The 13,773-nt window shown below is 41.1% G+C and overlaps 1 protein-coding gene across 1 annotated transcript in view; it reads left to right on the plus strand.

The window, feature by feature from the left end:
- lhx4 (LIM homeobox 4) overlaps positions 1-4,595 on the plus strand; it is a gene marked incomplete at its 3' end in the record, with an annotated part of 9,165 nt that extends 4,570 nt beyond the window's left edge. Inside the window, exons 3-6 of the mRNA XM_083940614.1 lie at positions 1,764-1,966; positions 2,554-2,708; positions 3,186-3,357; positions 4,207-4,595. Of these exons, the coding sequence (XP_083796740.1) occupies positions 1,764-1,966; positions 2,554-2,708; positions 3,186-3,357; positions 4,207-4,595 (919 nt within the window). The remainder of the gene's footprint in view (positions 1-1,763; positions 1,967-2,553; positions 2,709-3,185; positions 3,358-4,206) is intronic.
- Between the last annotated feature and the right edge of the window lie 9,178 nt (positions 4,596-13,773).

Genomic DNA, 13,773 nt, shown 5'->3' on the forward strand with positions numbered 1-13,773 from the left:
GACTCTGATGGAAACAAGTATTTGTTAGCATATAATTAGTTTATATTTAATATTCACAAAATAACCTACTGGTTCATATTCTCCCTGGCAGAACCTCATAGTTGCTATTAGCACATTAGCACACATGCAGTGTTTCTTGTTTATATGTTATTGTTTAGGATTTATTTCCGTTTTTTCAAAAATTAAAAATCAACTGTAAAACAAAATCCTTATTGGATTATCTTGTTTCATTATAAAGGATAAAGATAATCCAATAAGGATTTTTTTAAATCCAGTTATTTTTTTAGAGTACGTTTTTTTTTTATCAACTTAATTATTTATTTCAGAATCAAAACATCCTACACAGAGACTTGGTAAATATATAGTATTTTGATGAATAGTTATTATGGTCTGAATTTAATTAATAATTAATTTAGTCTCATATGGTTTAGTATTAAACACCTGTCACTTGCTTCTCTGTTATAACTTAAAGCTACTGGGCTCAAGGCATCATCAGGCTGGACTGTATTTTCTGATTTCAGAATTTAATTATGTGCTGATGATATTCATTAAATTCATTCTTTCCTAATTAACATTTTCATTGTCTGTTTTGTCCCGGAGACATCATGAGAGGAAGCAAACATTTCAAAACAAAAGCTCAAAAACACCTTTTCTGTTTCTATCATTTCCCTTTTTCCTTTCTTCCTTTCAAACGATTTGGTTTTCTGAGGCATTACAGAAGGAAATTGAGTTTGACTTAAATTCGAAACAGGATGAGCTGATCCGGGCTTTTTACCAAATCGTGTTTGAAAGGTTTTAATGCTCAAAGCTTGAATGAGACCTGAAGAGCTCTGGAGTCTTCACTGAGAGCTAACAGTGTTAGCCGACCCCGGGGGACAGCAGGGGGACGTTTGCATGTTCTGTGAGGGACACGTGTGTGACTGGAGAACACACACATGCATAAACACAGAAATACACACACACAGACACACACACACACACACACACACACACACACACACACACACACACACACACACACACACACACACACACACACACACACACACACACACACACACACACACACACACACACACACACACACACACACACACACACACACACACACACACACACACACACACACACACACACACACACACACACACACTCACTCACACACATGTGGAGACACACAGATACAGTGGTGCATGCTTCCCAGTCATGATTTGGAGGCTTCACCTTGCTCTTTTTATTTCTGTGGGCTGGTTGTGTGATTTAAAGCCTCTCCTGAGTCAGTGTTTTATTGGTTCTCCTCAGGGCGTGTTTACTGTGGGCACCCCTCCTCTTCCTCTTCTTCCTCCTCCTTCTTTTCCTTCACCTCCTCCTGCTTAGCTCTTACTTCATCTGCAAACACATAAACATGCAAACACACACACACACACACACACACACACACACATATACACACACACACAGTGCATTGATCCCCTCTATCCATCAACCTGCGGACAGCTCTATCGTTAACAGAAATGCATTCCAGTGCTGATTTTTCTCTCTGCAACAGCTGGAGCTTCTATTAATACAGACACTGTGCCATCATTCTTGGCTGCAGTTGAAGAAAATATCTGTCTGGCATGTGAAATTTTAATCTTGGTTGGTGTCGCTATCTCCACCAGCCTGTAAAGTGGGCATAAACAGGACAAGGATGTCAGTCTTCTCTGCTGGTGTTTTGTATCACGTGTTCTAATGGCAGCTCTGCTCTTCGTGTTTTCCTGCAGGCGTTTTGGAACAAAGTGTGCATCATGCCAACAGGGGATCCCTCCGACGCAGGTTGTGCGGAAGGCGCAGGACTTTGTGTATCACCTGCACTGCTTCGCCTGCATCATGTGCAGCCGACAGCTGGCCACCGGGGACGAGTTTTACCTCATGGAGGATGGGAGACTGGTGTGCAAGGTGGATTATGAGACCGCGAAACAAAACGGTAGGTCTGCATGCATCCAAAATATTAAGCAGCAACATTAGCCAATACTGAATTAAAATCAAGTCAATTTAAAAGAAAAGTACAGGTCGAAACTTAACTTTAAAAACAAATGCTAGAACAATCAGGACCCATTTATATCCTTCCTGTCAGACACAACCGATGTGATTCAGTCTGGCTGGACTTGACTCCATCAGAATCACAGTAAAGGATGTGACAGATCAAGCTATGTGCACCATGTAATGCAGTGAAATGACTACTGACTGTGGATCTATGTTGTTTAGAGTCTGGGTGTGTATACTGTCTCCCTCTGTCCCTCTCTTCTGAGATATCCATGCATCTCTGATTGATTATGTAAAGTGAAGCAATGCTCTTATACGTTGCGGCCCCAATAACTCTGTTCCTCTGGCACTCAGGCTGTGTAGATTTATGCCCTCTGCTGTAGGAGTGGGACAGATACACAAGAACAATAATACACTTCCATACATGACCATTCACTTCATTTAACACGCATATTGTCCGAGGGGCACCGACTGTTAGGCAACGTGACAGTGTAAGAAGTCACTCACACATGTAATGATTGTTTTCAGATGATTCAGAGGCGGGGACCAAGCGACCGAGGACCACCATCACGGCCAAGCAGCTGGAGACCCTCAAAAGTGCCTACAAAAACTCGCCGAAGCCGGCGCGCCACGTCAGAGAGCAACTGTCCTCGGAGACGGGGCTGGACATGAGAGTAGTGCAGGTAGAGGGTTTACGTCATCAACATCATCCTGATTTTGATTTGATCTTATTAGCTTTCACCTGATTGTGACTTGTATTTTATTTAAAAGATGATACAAACACAAACTCTTAATAATATGTATATAGCCTTATATATTTACTTTAATGTAAAGACTTTAATTGTTTCTGAGTCTCTTTGACTCTGCTTTAACATTTCTTTCCACGATTTTCTTGTATTTTCTATTATATTCAATTGGGAATCTTTGCCCCACCATTTTTTTAGTTTATTATGGCAATCACTTAGTTTAGACTAAGTCGGTCATGTGTTTACAACTACTTTGTAAAAATGCACACTATTTTGTGTCAAACAAGGAGTTTAACATTTGAAATGTCATGAAACTGATTATGTCCGAATTAAACTGAATAAAAAATGATTCATGTTGATTTGAATAATGAATTACAATGTTTTTTGCTTAATGATAATTGTTATCTCTGTCAGGTGTGGTTCCAGAACCGGCGAGCAAAAGAAAAGCGCCTGAAGAAAGATGCCGGCCGACATCGCTGGACTCAGTTCTATAAAAGTGTCAAACGCAGCCGAGGCGGAACAAAAGTGGAGAAGGAAAGCTCGGCCGACGACGCAGGACTCAGTGACAGTGAACTAAGCTTCAGAGGTACCTATTTTGTGTAGAACCTCGACGGAGTCCATACCTATTATTGCTTAGGAGAGAGATTCCTGAAAGGGAATGTCAGTCATGCTGTCGTGCTGATGGGATTAAGGGAGCCTAAAAACTGCTAAATGATACGGTGCGGCAGCAATGTGCCTTTGTGGCAAGGCATTTGTTTTCTTGCATTGTTCAATGCACGGTGTCAGGAAAATCTAAAATGGCATTCTCATTTCACATTCCCCTCACACCACCCCGTGGCCGCTGACGCATCCTCCTGCCTCCTTTTGTCGCCATGATGGAGCTTATTGGAAAAGATAGAAGGTCCTTAGTGGGATGCAAACGGCATTTTAGACATCTCTGTGTTATTTAATGTCCACAAAGCCTGTTTTGGGTAGTCATAAAAGTCTTCAAGCCACTTTTAAAAAGAAGGCTATTTTTATGAGAAATGAAAACATGGTGACAGAAACTCTATAAAGCATGTGAGGCTTTTAGTCAATTAGAGAGAAAGCACTCTGGGGCATTGTTGTTATTGAAGCCACTCGGGGGGGATTGAGATGGAAACAAATATTTTGTGCTGCAGTAATTGCACACATACGGACCTCCTTTGTTAGAGAAGAAAGTAAAGCACATCCTTTCTCACCAACAAAACTCTTAATGCTTAACAAATACTTAGTAATGGCTCAGCGATCCACTTACTGTACCTGTGATAATGTTGCCACAATAAATCTCACTCGTAAAAGCACTTAACTATATTGAAATATAACAACTATATAATGCTCTTGCAGTTGACAGCACGCTGTTGATGTGTCAAATTTTTTACACCCTTAATACTAAGTGATGGTATCTCCCCCACAGACGACCAGGTCCTGTCAGATCTTGGCCACACCAACGGGCTTTACGGGAGCGTCGGTGACGTGACCAACAGCGCGGTGCTGAACGGCGGTTTCTCTGTCGATGTGTCGGGACAGCCCTACCACGACATCCGAGCAGGAAGCCCCTACGGTCTTCCTCAGTCGCCCTCTTCCATCACCTCTCTGTCCGGCCACACCCCTCTCCTCAACAACCTGGGTTTCAGCATGGACAGTCTGGTGGTGCAGGGCGGGCCGGGCGGCGTGGGACAGGCTCTGAGGGCCATGGCAGGGGGCCCGACTTCAGACCTCTCCACAGGCAGCAGTACAGGATACCCCGACTTCCCCACCAGCCCCGCCTCATGGCTGGATGAGATGGACCATTCCCAGTTTTGAATCCCAGTACGTGGCTGAAGATTGCTGTGCGGATACAACAAAACAGACTTTCAACGCTTTTTTTACATTTCTGTTTATCACCCTCCAAGGCTGGTATGTTTTGTGATTTTGGGTGAAGGGGAAAAGGAGGAGAGAAAGTGTGACTCTCCGTCCCTCTGCAGTCGTAACGGTGAGGTAACAGCCGGGTCGAGATGTGTAATCCGGACAAAAGCAGCGAGAACACCTCCACGCCGCTGAATGTTCAATCTGTATCATACACTTTTTGGTATCACCTGACTTTACTTTGTTCTTTCACTCTGAGAATGAGACTGGATTTTGGTGGATTAATGCTCACAGGGGGAAGTAATATTGCCCCTCCCCTCCCAAGTAAACCATCCCTGTCTAACAGCTACAACAATAGGGCTACAATCTAGATCAAAGTCCCTATGAGACCCAGGAGGCACCTGCATGCTTCTGATCCATAATGAGTAGGACTGCTGTCTGGCCGTATCGAAGCCTTTTACATTGGCAATGCACTTTACTCTCCTCTTCTTTTTCTACACATATGGACAGGAATGCAGAGAGAGGAAGAGAGAAAAAGAGGAGAGACATATGCACAAGGCAAAAACACAGTGTTTCATTGGGAGAGAAATTTACAAGAACAGTGGCACAAGTGTGAATTTTGAACCATGCTGATGTTTTTTAATGTATTGCTGAAGCTTACAAGTTATTAGGAAGTAGATGGCCGTTGGTCTGTCTGTCCATCTGTCCGTAGAAACCGATGTCTCCTCTGTTTGGATGAGGGCGAACACCGTTGGCTACACAGCAGGTCTCTCTTCTATATTTATAGGTGCTTGACTTGTTCACGTCTGTGTTAAAGCCGTCTGAGAGCGGACGTCTGTTAGTATTAAATGATCTGTTTCCAGACTCACCAGGCATTGAAGCTCATGCACTGGGAGGACAGCCAAGAAGTTTAGGGTTTGGAGAGATTCAACTCAAACCATCCTAGTAATATATCACACATCTAAATTATTATTTTTTTATTTTTTGAATGCACAGCTGTAAGACGAGCAGTGTCCATTTATTAGAAATGCAGATTCCTTTGCAGATATTATTAAGCAAATTAAATGCAAACACAAAACATTTATTTCACATTCAAAACACCAACAAGTATTAGCAGGAACACAGATAAAAAGGGTCTCTTTGTGTTGGCTCTTGTGTTTCCTCAGTCTGAGCCAGGCTTCTCTTGGTAATCTACTCAGTGCAGCAGAGCTCTAGCTTTGCCTGATATCAACCTACTTACTTACTGACCCCAGATGTGTTGTCAATCTGTTCTCCCTCTGCCTGGCCTCCGTGTCAGGGGGATTACCACAGAGCCCCCCACTATCAGGGTTGATACCCTACTGTAGCTTCAGTGTTGGCAGACATCTTGAAGCCTGATTCACTGGAAGTTTCTGATTCTCTTGAAATGCAAACTCTCTTCTCATGATTTTATTTGACATGTTGAGCATGTCAGTAGCTATTTTGATCTGAGGGAAGGTTTGCTTGAAAACACACCATTACTCCTATTTCTGTTTAATCAATTGAAGAAAAGAAAACTAATGTATGTGGTCACCTTTTTGTGAAAAATTGCCAAGTTCTTTTTTTATCTATTTAAGAGTCAGAAAGAAAATTAACAAACAGAATGTGACACCATTAAGAAAACTGTGTAACACTTAAGATTATAGCCCTCAAATTGCAGCTTAATTATGTAGTAAATACTTGGTATCAATGAAATACTTAACGTAAAGCTTTACTGGGATTAGTTTGTACAGTACAGGGGAAGATGACAATAGGCTAGGGAACGAAGGAGTTTGAGAGAATTGGGTAACAGTGTTGATATTTCAGTAACGGTAGTTGACGGTATAATGTATTTTAAGAGTACGATAAACTTTAATAAATAACTTTGGGAAATAACAGTGTAAAAGGATTTAAAATATAAAGCGTAGTGTACATTATTGTTGTTTCTGGGGAACAAAACATTTGTTTTCTCACGACCAAGCTAAGTATTTGCAGTATAATATATTTCTATGCCCCTACCCTAAATGCAAATCTGTTACCCATTGTTCCCAGTATTTGCCACGTGTACATACCAGTAAATACCCACTGTACCCACAAGTGTTTCATTGGTACCACATATGTACAAGCTATTTTCAGTGTAATTTGCGGGCCATAATCAAACACATTACCACTACAGTTTTGTTAAGTCTGTGTTGCCTCAGAAGTTTGCATCTTAATTGTTGTAAATTTTGTACAGTTTGAAAACGTGTTGATCGTCTTGTTTCATGAGCGCTATTTATTATTGCCATGTGTCTTTGAAAAAGATGTAAAAGAGAGCACTGAATTTATTCATTTATGCCTTCTGTGTAATGGTATGAACCGTGTACAGTCAAATCTATATGAGGAAAATAAAGCTGAATTGTCTTTGGGTTACCCTCGAGTGCATTTCTCTTTAATGGAACGGGCCTGCGGTGATGAATGTGAGAGTTAAGATTTTCAGCTGAACTTTGTTTTCAATATATCAAAAGAAAAATATCTGCTGTAGGTGTTTTTATTATTTTTGCCTTATCTAAACGCTCTTAGAGCGAGTTAACCCGCAAATTCATTTACCCATTGAGAGCATTTACCACACACTTAGGCCTCTATTCAATTGTGGAGATCCATTTAGTACCACCAACAGACAGTGGTCAGTCAGTTAACAGTGATTGATGCTGCTTTCCTCTCTCGCTCTCGGGTGGGGGTGACAAGAAAGATACATGAAGAGAGAGAAGAGAGAAAAAATAAAACAAGTGGAGAAACAGATGCCTCGCTGGCTTCACTGATCCTCTCAGTGCTAAAGAGACACAGCAGCAGATTGCAGCGCTGCACTGTCAAATCTCTCCTTAATCCCTGTGCTGTTAACTAATTGTAGAGTGCTTTGTGAAATATAGGAAAATATGCTTTGTGGTCAGGCAAAGAGGGAATATGGCCCATATGCCGGCAGTTAGCTTGTATGTCAATATGTCAAGCTGCTAAAAAGACTACAATGCAGAGCTGTCGCCAGAATATTTCCCATTTTCCCTTCACAACCAAACACCCTGAGGGACATTTTTTGATGACTAGCAACCAAAGATGTTTTCTCCTTTACTGATGGTCTCAAGAAAAAAGCCCTCCACTGCTGCTATATTCTTGTAATTCTGGTGAAGTAATGCTAAATACTTTACATTTTTATTTTAATATTTGTTTTTATTTAAAAAAAAATAGTCCTTTGAGTTAAATGCTAAAATGCTCACAATGACAAACTGCAGACGTTAGCAGGCATAGATTACCAAATTCACCGTCTCATTCTAGCACGCTAACCTAGAATCCAGCACAAAGTACAAATGGAGTTAATGGGAATGGGAATAGTTTTGTGAGTTTTTGAACCAAAGTATTGGACATGTTAATATTTTGAACTGATGATGACGCTACATGAAAAGTTGAGGAATCACCAGTGTCACAATTCAACCTGAAGAGATCACATTTCATGACAATCAAATAGCTATTGAAATACATCAGTAGGTTGGCTGACCGACCAACAGACCAACATCCCCAAAGTCACAGCTTAACAGCCTTAAAACACACACCACTGGTGTACTGGTGCTGAAGTTAAAGCACTGAACATGAACCAGAATGATACTGGTTTCCAGCTTGTAGTCTGTGTTGCATATTGTTTTCCACCTCTCTCCCCCCACACTTCCTACCATTTTTTCTAATAAAAGCCCTAAAACACCCAAAGAATAATAATAATAATATACAATACAAATCTAACTTCTCCTCATTAAAACCTCTAAATTCCCAGAAATAATGTGAAGGATATGACCTCAGTGTCCTCGTAGTTATGACCCTGACCAAGTGTGTGTGACTGCTCGGTCTTTGCTATTGTTCTTAGCAGCCGTTGCTAAAAACCTCTCAGGTTACAGTGGATTTATTTCCTGTAACTATGGTGTTGGCTAACTATGGATAGAATTATAATGACATTACACCACAGTGTACATCTGTATGAAACTAATTTGTATGCAGCGATGTGCAGCACTTGTCTGAGAGCAGGCCAACCTAACCCAAACTTAAATGTTATCGATTCCTTTGCTTTTTGTTTTTATAATGTAACAGGAATAGCTAAAACACAAAGAGTCAGCCTGGTTGGAGTTTGCACGTTTGCATAAAATGCCACAAACTGAGCTGATTTTTATTTAAGCATTGATTGGCTGGGCTATGGGCATTAATGGATAGACTCTAATAGTATGGCCTTACAAAGATAAAAAGCCACACAGACAGTTAGGATAATTTACACGCCACTTACAGCACTAGTATACAAATAAATCTGGGGAAACTCCACCACTGTTGCTTTTGCGAAGATGACAAACACAAGCACAAATGCCATTATCATCGATCGCAAGGCTTTTATTACAAACTTCCTGAAGGAAACAGTTTTTTTTACCGTCTGAAGCTAAAGGGAATAAATTAACATGCAAAATAGATAGGATTTGTTTTGGCCTGAAAGTCAATCTTGCAGCGTCAAGACAGGGCATTTTTCTCCCCAAACGACTCCATCGGGCTCTCAGTGAACAATGATCTGCAGGATGACAGAGTGAGTCTTAAAGAGGAGCTGGAGTCAAACAGAGGCCTCTCAATGACACCCTCAAGGTTGTGAGCTCAATGCTGTTTTAATGTGAAACTGGGCCTTTTTCCACTCAATGATTATCCTGCTGCACATATCGGATATACATGACAGGTAACCAAAGGAGGAGGGTTCACGACCCAGAGGAGGCCGTGATAAATACTGTAGTGATGATAATATGTTTGCTGTATTGAAGGCCTCCGCCTATACAAGTGTAGCTCTCCAGAGGTTTTCAGGGGTGTGTGTGTGATGCTGTGAGAGAGTGTAAAAAGACTCTTTGGGGTCATCTGAAAGTTCAGGTCGACAGTGTCGGTGGACAGCAAAAACGCTTGTTCATCACCATACCCCCCCCCCCCCCCCCACACACACACACACACACTAGTGAATGAGCCTCTGATTATTAGTGGGAAGTGTTTCAGCAGCAGAGGGATTTCTGCTTACTGTTGGGTTCCCAGCCACACTGCTCAGGGTAGGTGTGTAGGGGGGTGCTGCAGCGTGGATAGAAGGGTGTGTGTGTGTGTATGTGTGTGTGCGTGTGCGTGTGTGTGTAAAGGGTTGCATTAAGAGCTGGCCAAAGCAACAAGACGGTATTGCTTTTACAGGAGAGAGAAAGGAGTGGAGATGTAAAAGAAGGCAGAGCAAGTGTGCAGAATGACAGTGAAAGACAGGGGAGTGATAAGAGTGGTAAGGAGGAGAGATGGAGGACCTTTTTTTAAGAGGCGCACACACATCCACAGGTTCCCAACAACAAACAGAAGCATCACAAACAGGAGAAAATACTCTCACCCTGGTGTCTGCATTAATACATGCACATTAGTAATCCACTTATGAGTCTTATATTGGGGGATATTGGATTTGCTGTTTACATGAAACCTGGTTATTCATATCCTTGAACACATTATTCTGACAGTAACCAGGTTTCTGATCATCTGCCTGCACACGTTTCTTAATTCCTCAACATCTCAGCCTCTCATTTCTACACGGACACATTTTGATGTCTGGCTGTCTGAACTCTTTTGGATTTAGAGTCTCCATCTGATCAGTGGTAATGGGAAACCAGAGTGGCAGTGCGATTTATGATCTGCATTGCATTACTGAGGTCAGACATTCCTTTTACTTCAGCTTGTTGATCATCATTACATTACATCATTTACCGTCATATTTCTTCTTTTACTGACTAACTACTATGTAACTTGAGTTAAAGCAGCACCTGTGCACATGGCAGAGAATTATCAGAAACCTCTATAAGGTGTTAACATGCCACTGTTTTGGTTGAATGTAACCAAGTACATTTACTCAAGTAGGCTACTGTACTTAAGTACATCTTTGCAGGACTTGAGTATTTCCATTTTCTGCTACTTTACACTTAAATATTGTTATTTTTACTGCATAACATTTATTTGACAGCATCAGTTACTAGTAACTGTGCAGGATCAGATTATGAATTAATTTTTTTAATCAACTAATAAATTATAATATTATTAGGTTAAGCAACCCAGCAATACATAAAGTCCAACAAGCGCCACCTTTATCAGCTGCATACACCACCACTTTTGATCCACCACTGCTGGATCAAACTGGATCACTCCAGCTAACATATTCAGGTTTCACAAAACTGGTATAAGGATTAATCAAAGTTTCTGAAATCAGGATAAGCTGTTTAAATGTGTAAAGTATAAAAAGATTACTCCAAAAATATGCAAAATGACATCAATCTTGCAGCATCAGGACAGGGATTTTTTTCTCCCAAACAGACTCCATAGGACCCACACTGAATATGATTGGATATGATGTTTACATGTGCAAAACAACAGGAATACTCAAAAACCTGATCATAATCACCCCCTGCTCTTCTTTTGTTTAATGTGGGTGTAACTTGCTACGCTTTGACCATAAATGTGTGAGGGAAATGTGACCCTACTTATAGACAGTAAGTGACAAAACATGTCGAGTCATCACCACTTAAACAGATAATTATCTGAATATTTACAAGAACAATACACCTACTATTCAGCATGCTAGTGCGCCTTAGTGACAAGGTTAAGAAATGCTAGGGGATAAATAGCCTTATTTTTTTCCAAAATATAGCATGTAAAAGTATAAAGTTGCACAAAATGAAAGCACTCAAGCAAAGTACTGTTACCTCAGAACTGTACTTACATTTACTACTTGAGAACATGTAGTTTATTACTTTTCACCTCTGAAAAAAGCATAGATATTCAGAACGGCTGAACAATCCTGGGCCTGGGGGTGTGTGTGTGAGTCTGCGGTTTGGAGAGGGAGGGAGCTGCAGTGTCAAAAGTGAAAAGCTCAGAGGAAAATTGAAGCCCCATAATGGAAGCATAATGGGCTTAGTGTCAGAGTCTTGCAGACGAGCCGGGGGGGAAGCACGACTGCCGTCACCCTCTCTTACCTCAAGCCAGTATAACGGGGTTTAGGAAGCAACGAGGAGACAACAACAGGCCCCAAACAGGCTTTAGAGATACACCAACAGCCTAATGGCTGGATGTGGATGGAATTCATAACAACAAGATGGTAACTGGTCGTCTCTTTGTGGGATTGTAGCGCATCATGTCTCAGACTCAAGTTGAATACTCAAAAGGTTTTCTCTCAACCCATGTAGGGTTCCTCCTCCAAATTCACGAGGGGAGAGGCAGAAAATGTCATTGAGGAAGACTCTGTGGCAAGAGTTTACAAAAGTGAATGATGATACTTTTGGCGAAAAAAAATGAGTTCAGGCTCTCTTCTCCCTGTGTGATTTGTGAAGGAGGGAAGGACAGGACGGGGATGCAGATACAGACATTCTCCGGAGACATTTTAATTCACCTCATGTATAGCACAGCTCACTCGCATTTCAATTCACTACAGGCACTGTACAACAGCTGTCAAGACAAAAATTGAATTTGAAGTGGTGCCCCTGGCGATGACTACCAATGCCGGATGGACCATCCACTGCTGTCATAGATCTGTGAGTGACTGACAGGCTGCAACCAGACATGTTAAGGGGGTTATCTAACGCCTGGTATCAAGGCAGATTTCCAGTTGAGTAAAACATTGGGGGATGAGGTCAGGCGTGGAGCGAGGGAGTGTGTTAGACAGTAAAGGATTAAGCTTTGTCCCTGCTGTTGTGTACAAAATGTGCATTTGCATCTTCATGAAGCTGTAGTTAAGATCTAGGATCCAGATTTAGTGGATTCTCATCGTGTGTGTGTGTGTGTGTGTGTGTGTGTGTGTGTGTGTGTGTGTGTGTGTGTGTGTGTGTGTGTGTGTGTGTGTGTGTGTGTGTGTGTGTGTGTGTGTGTGCGGAGGCGGAGAGAATGTGCTGATCAGATGGACTTGAGGACGAGTAAAGCAGATTTGGACTCAGACCATGTGTTGGTTATTTTTGGAGAACATCCAGATCTCTCCTATATGACATAATACTACTGAGGCAGGTTGTAGAGGCCGGTGTTGTATGAACAGTTTGTTGTTGTGTGGAGGATGAAGACGGGCCAGTTAGGTGGGGGGAGGATTAAAGTATGGGTTAAAGGTGTGCTGTGACTTTGTTTCATTGCACTGCTTTGCTTTTTTTTTTAAATGTTCCTTATGTGTCCCATAAAAGTTTAGTATAGTATCTTAAATATAACCTCCCCCCTCCTTTTCATGACATATTTGTCTACAAACACCAATTTGATACTTATTCCACACATAGCTCTAGTATAATTCTCTGCCTTTACATTTCTTTTTACATTTGTGCTCACAACAGGTTAAAAGAGTACTGGGATTATATTTCTGACCAACCAATATTGTCTATATGGGCTGCCAATGTAAGCTGGGTCCAACCAATACTTTGATTTTTTTTATACAAGTTTATGGACTTTTTTATAACTATAGCTTGTTTTTACTTTTTTATGTGCAGTTAATCTGTCTTTTAATTTGGAGGAATTTAATAGTAACATTATTTATTGTGTAAAGCACTTAAATTCTAACACAGGTTTTATCCCTATATCTTAACTTGCACTATATTTTTGTCTTTTTGTTTTTTACTTGTGTGATTTATTTTTGATGCAAACTCATGAGCACTGTTGGAGGGAGCCTGAGACCCCAGATTTTCACTGAAAAAGACTGCTTCTGTAATCATTTGCTTTTGACAATAACTAACTATTCTGATAAAGCTTATGATAACGTTGCTGTGTTTCCCAACTATATTTGCTATACAAAGATACATCAATGAAGGCTAGTTTAATCTGTATGGATACTGTATGGTTCAGGTTCAATGTGGTGCCCGCTGAGGTGGGATATGAGTTTAGCTTTTCCTCCTATAAGTGCTGCAGCAGCATACAATTAGTGTGGTTGCACTATGAATGCTAACGTATGACAGAACATTCTGCAGATACCTGTTTTAAAGATTTATTTTGGGGGTTTTTTGCTTTTATTTGGCAAGTTGAAAGTTTTTCTTCAAGTTTGGTAAGCCTGAAGAGTGACAGCAAGGCGGGGGAGAGAGAGAGAGAGAGAGAGAGAGAGAGAGAGGAAGCATGCAGC

The sequence above is a fragment of the Echiichthys vipera genome (genome assembly GCF_963691815.1).
Source record: "Echiichthys vipera genome assembly, chromosome: 3".
Lineage (NCBI taxonomy): Eukaryota > Metazoa > Chordata > Actinopteri > Perciformes > Trachinidae > Echiichthys > Echiichthys vipera.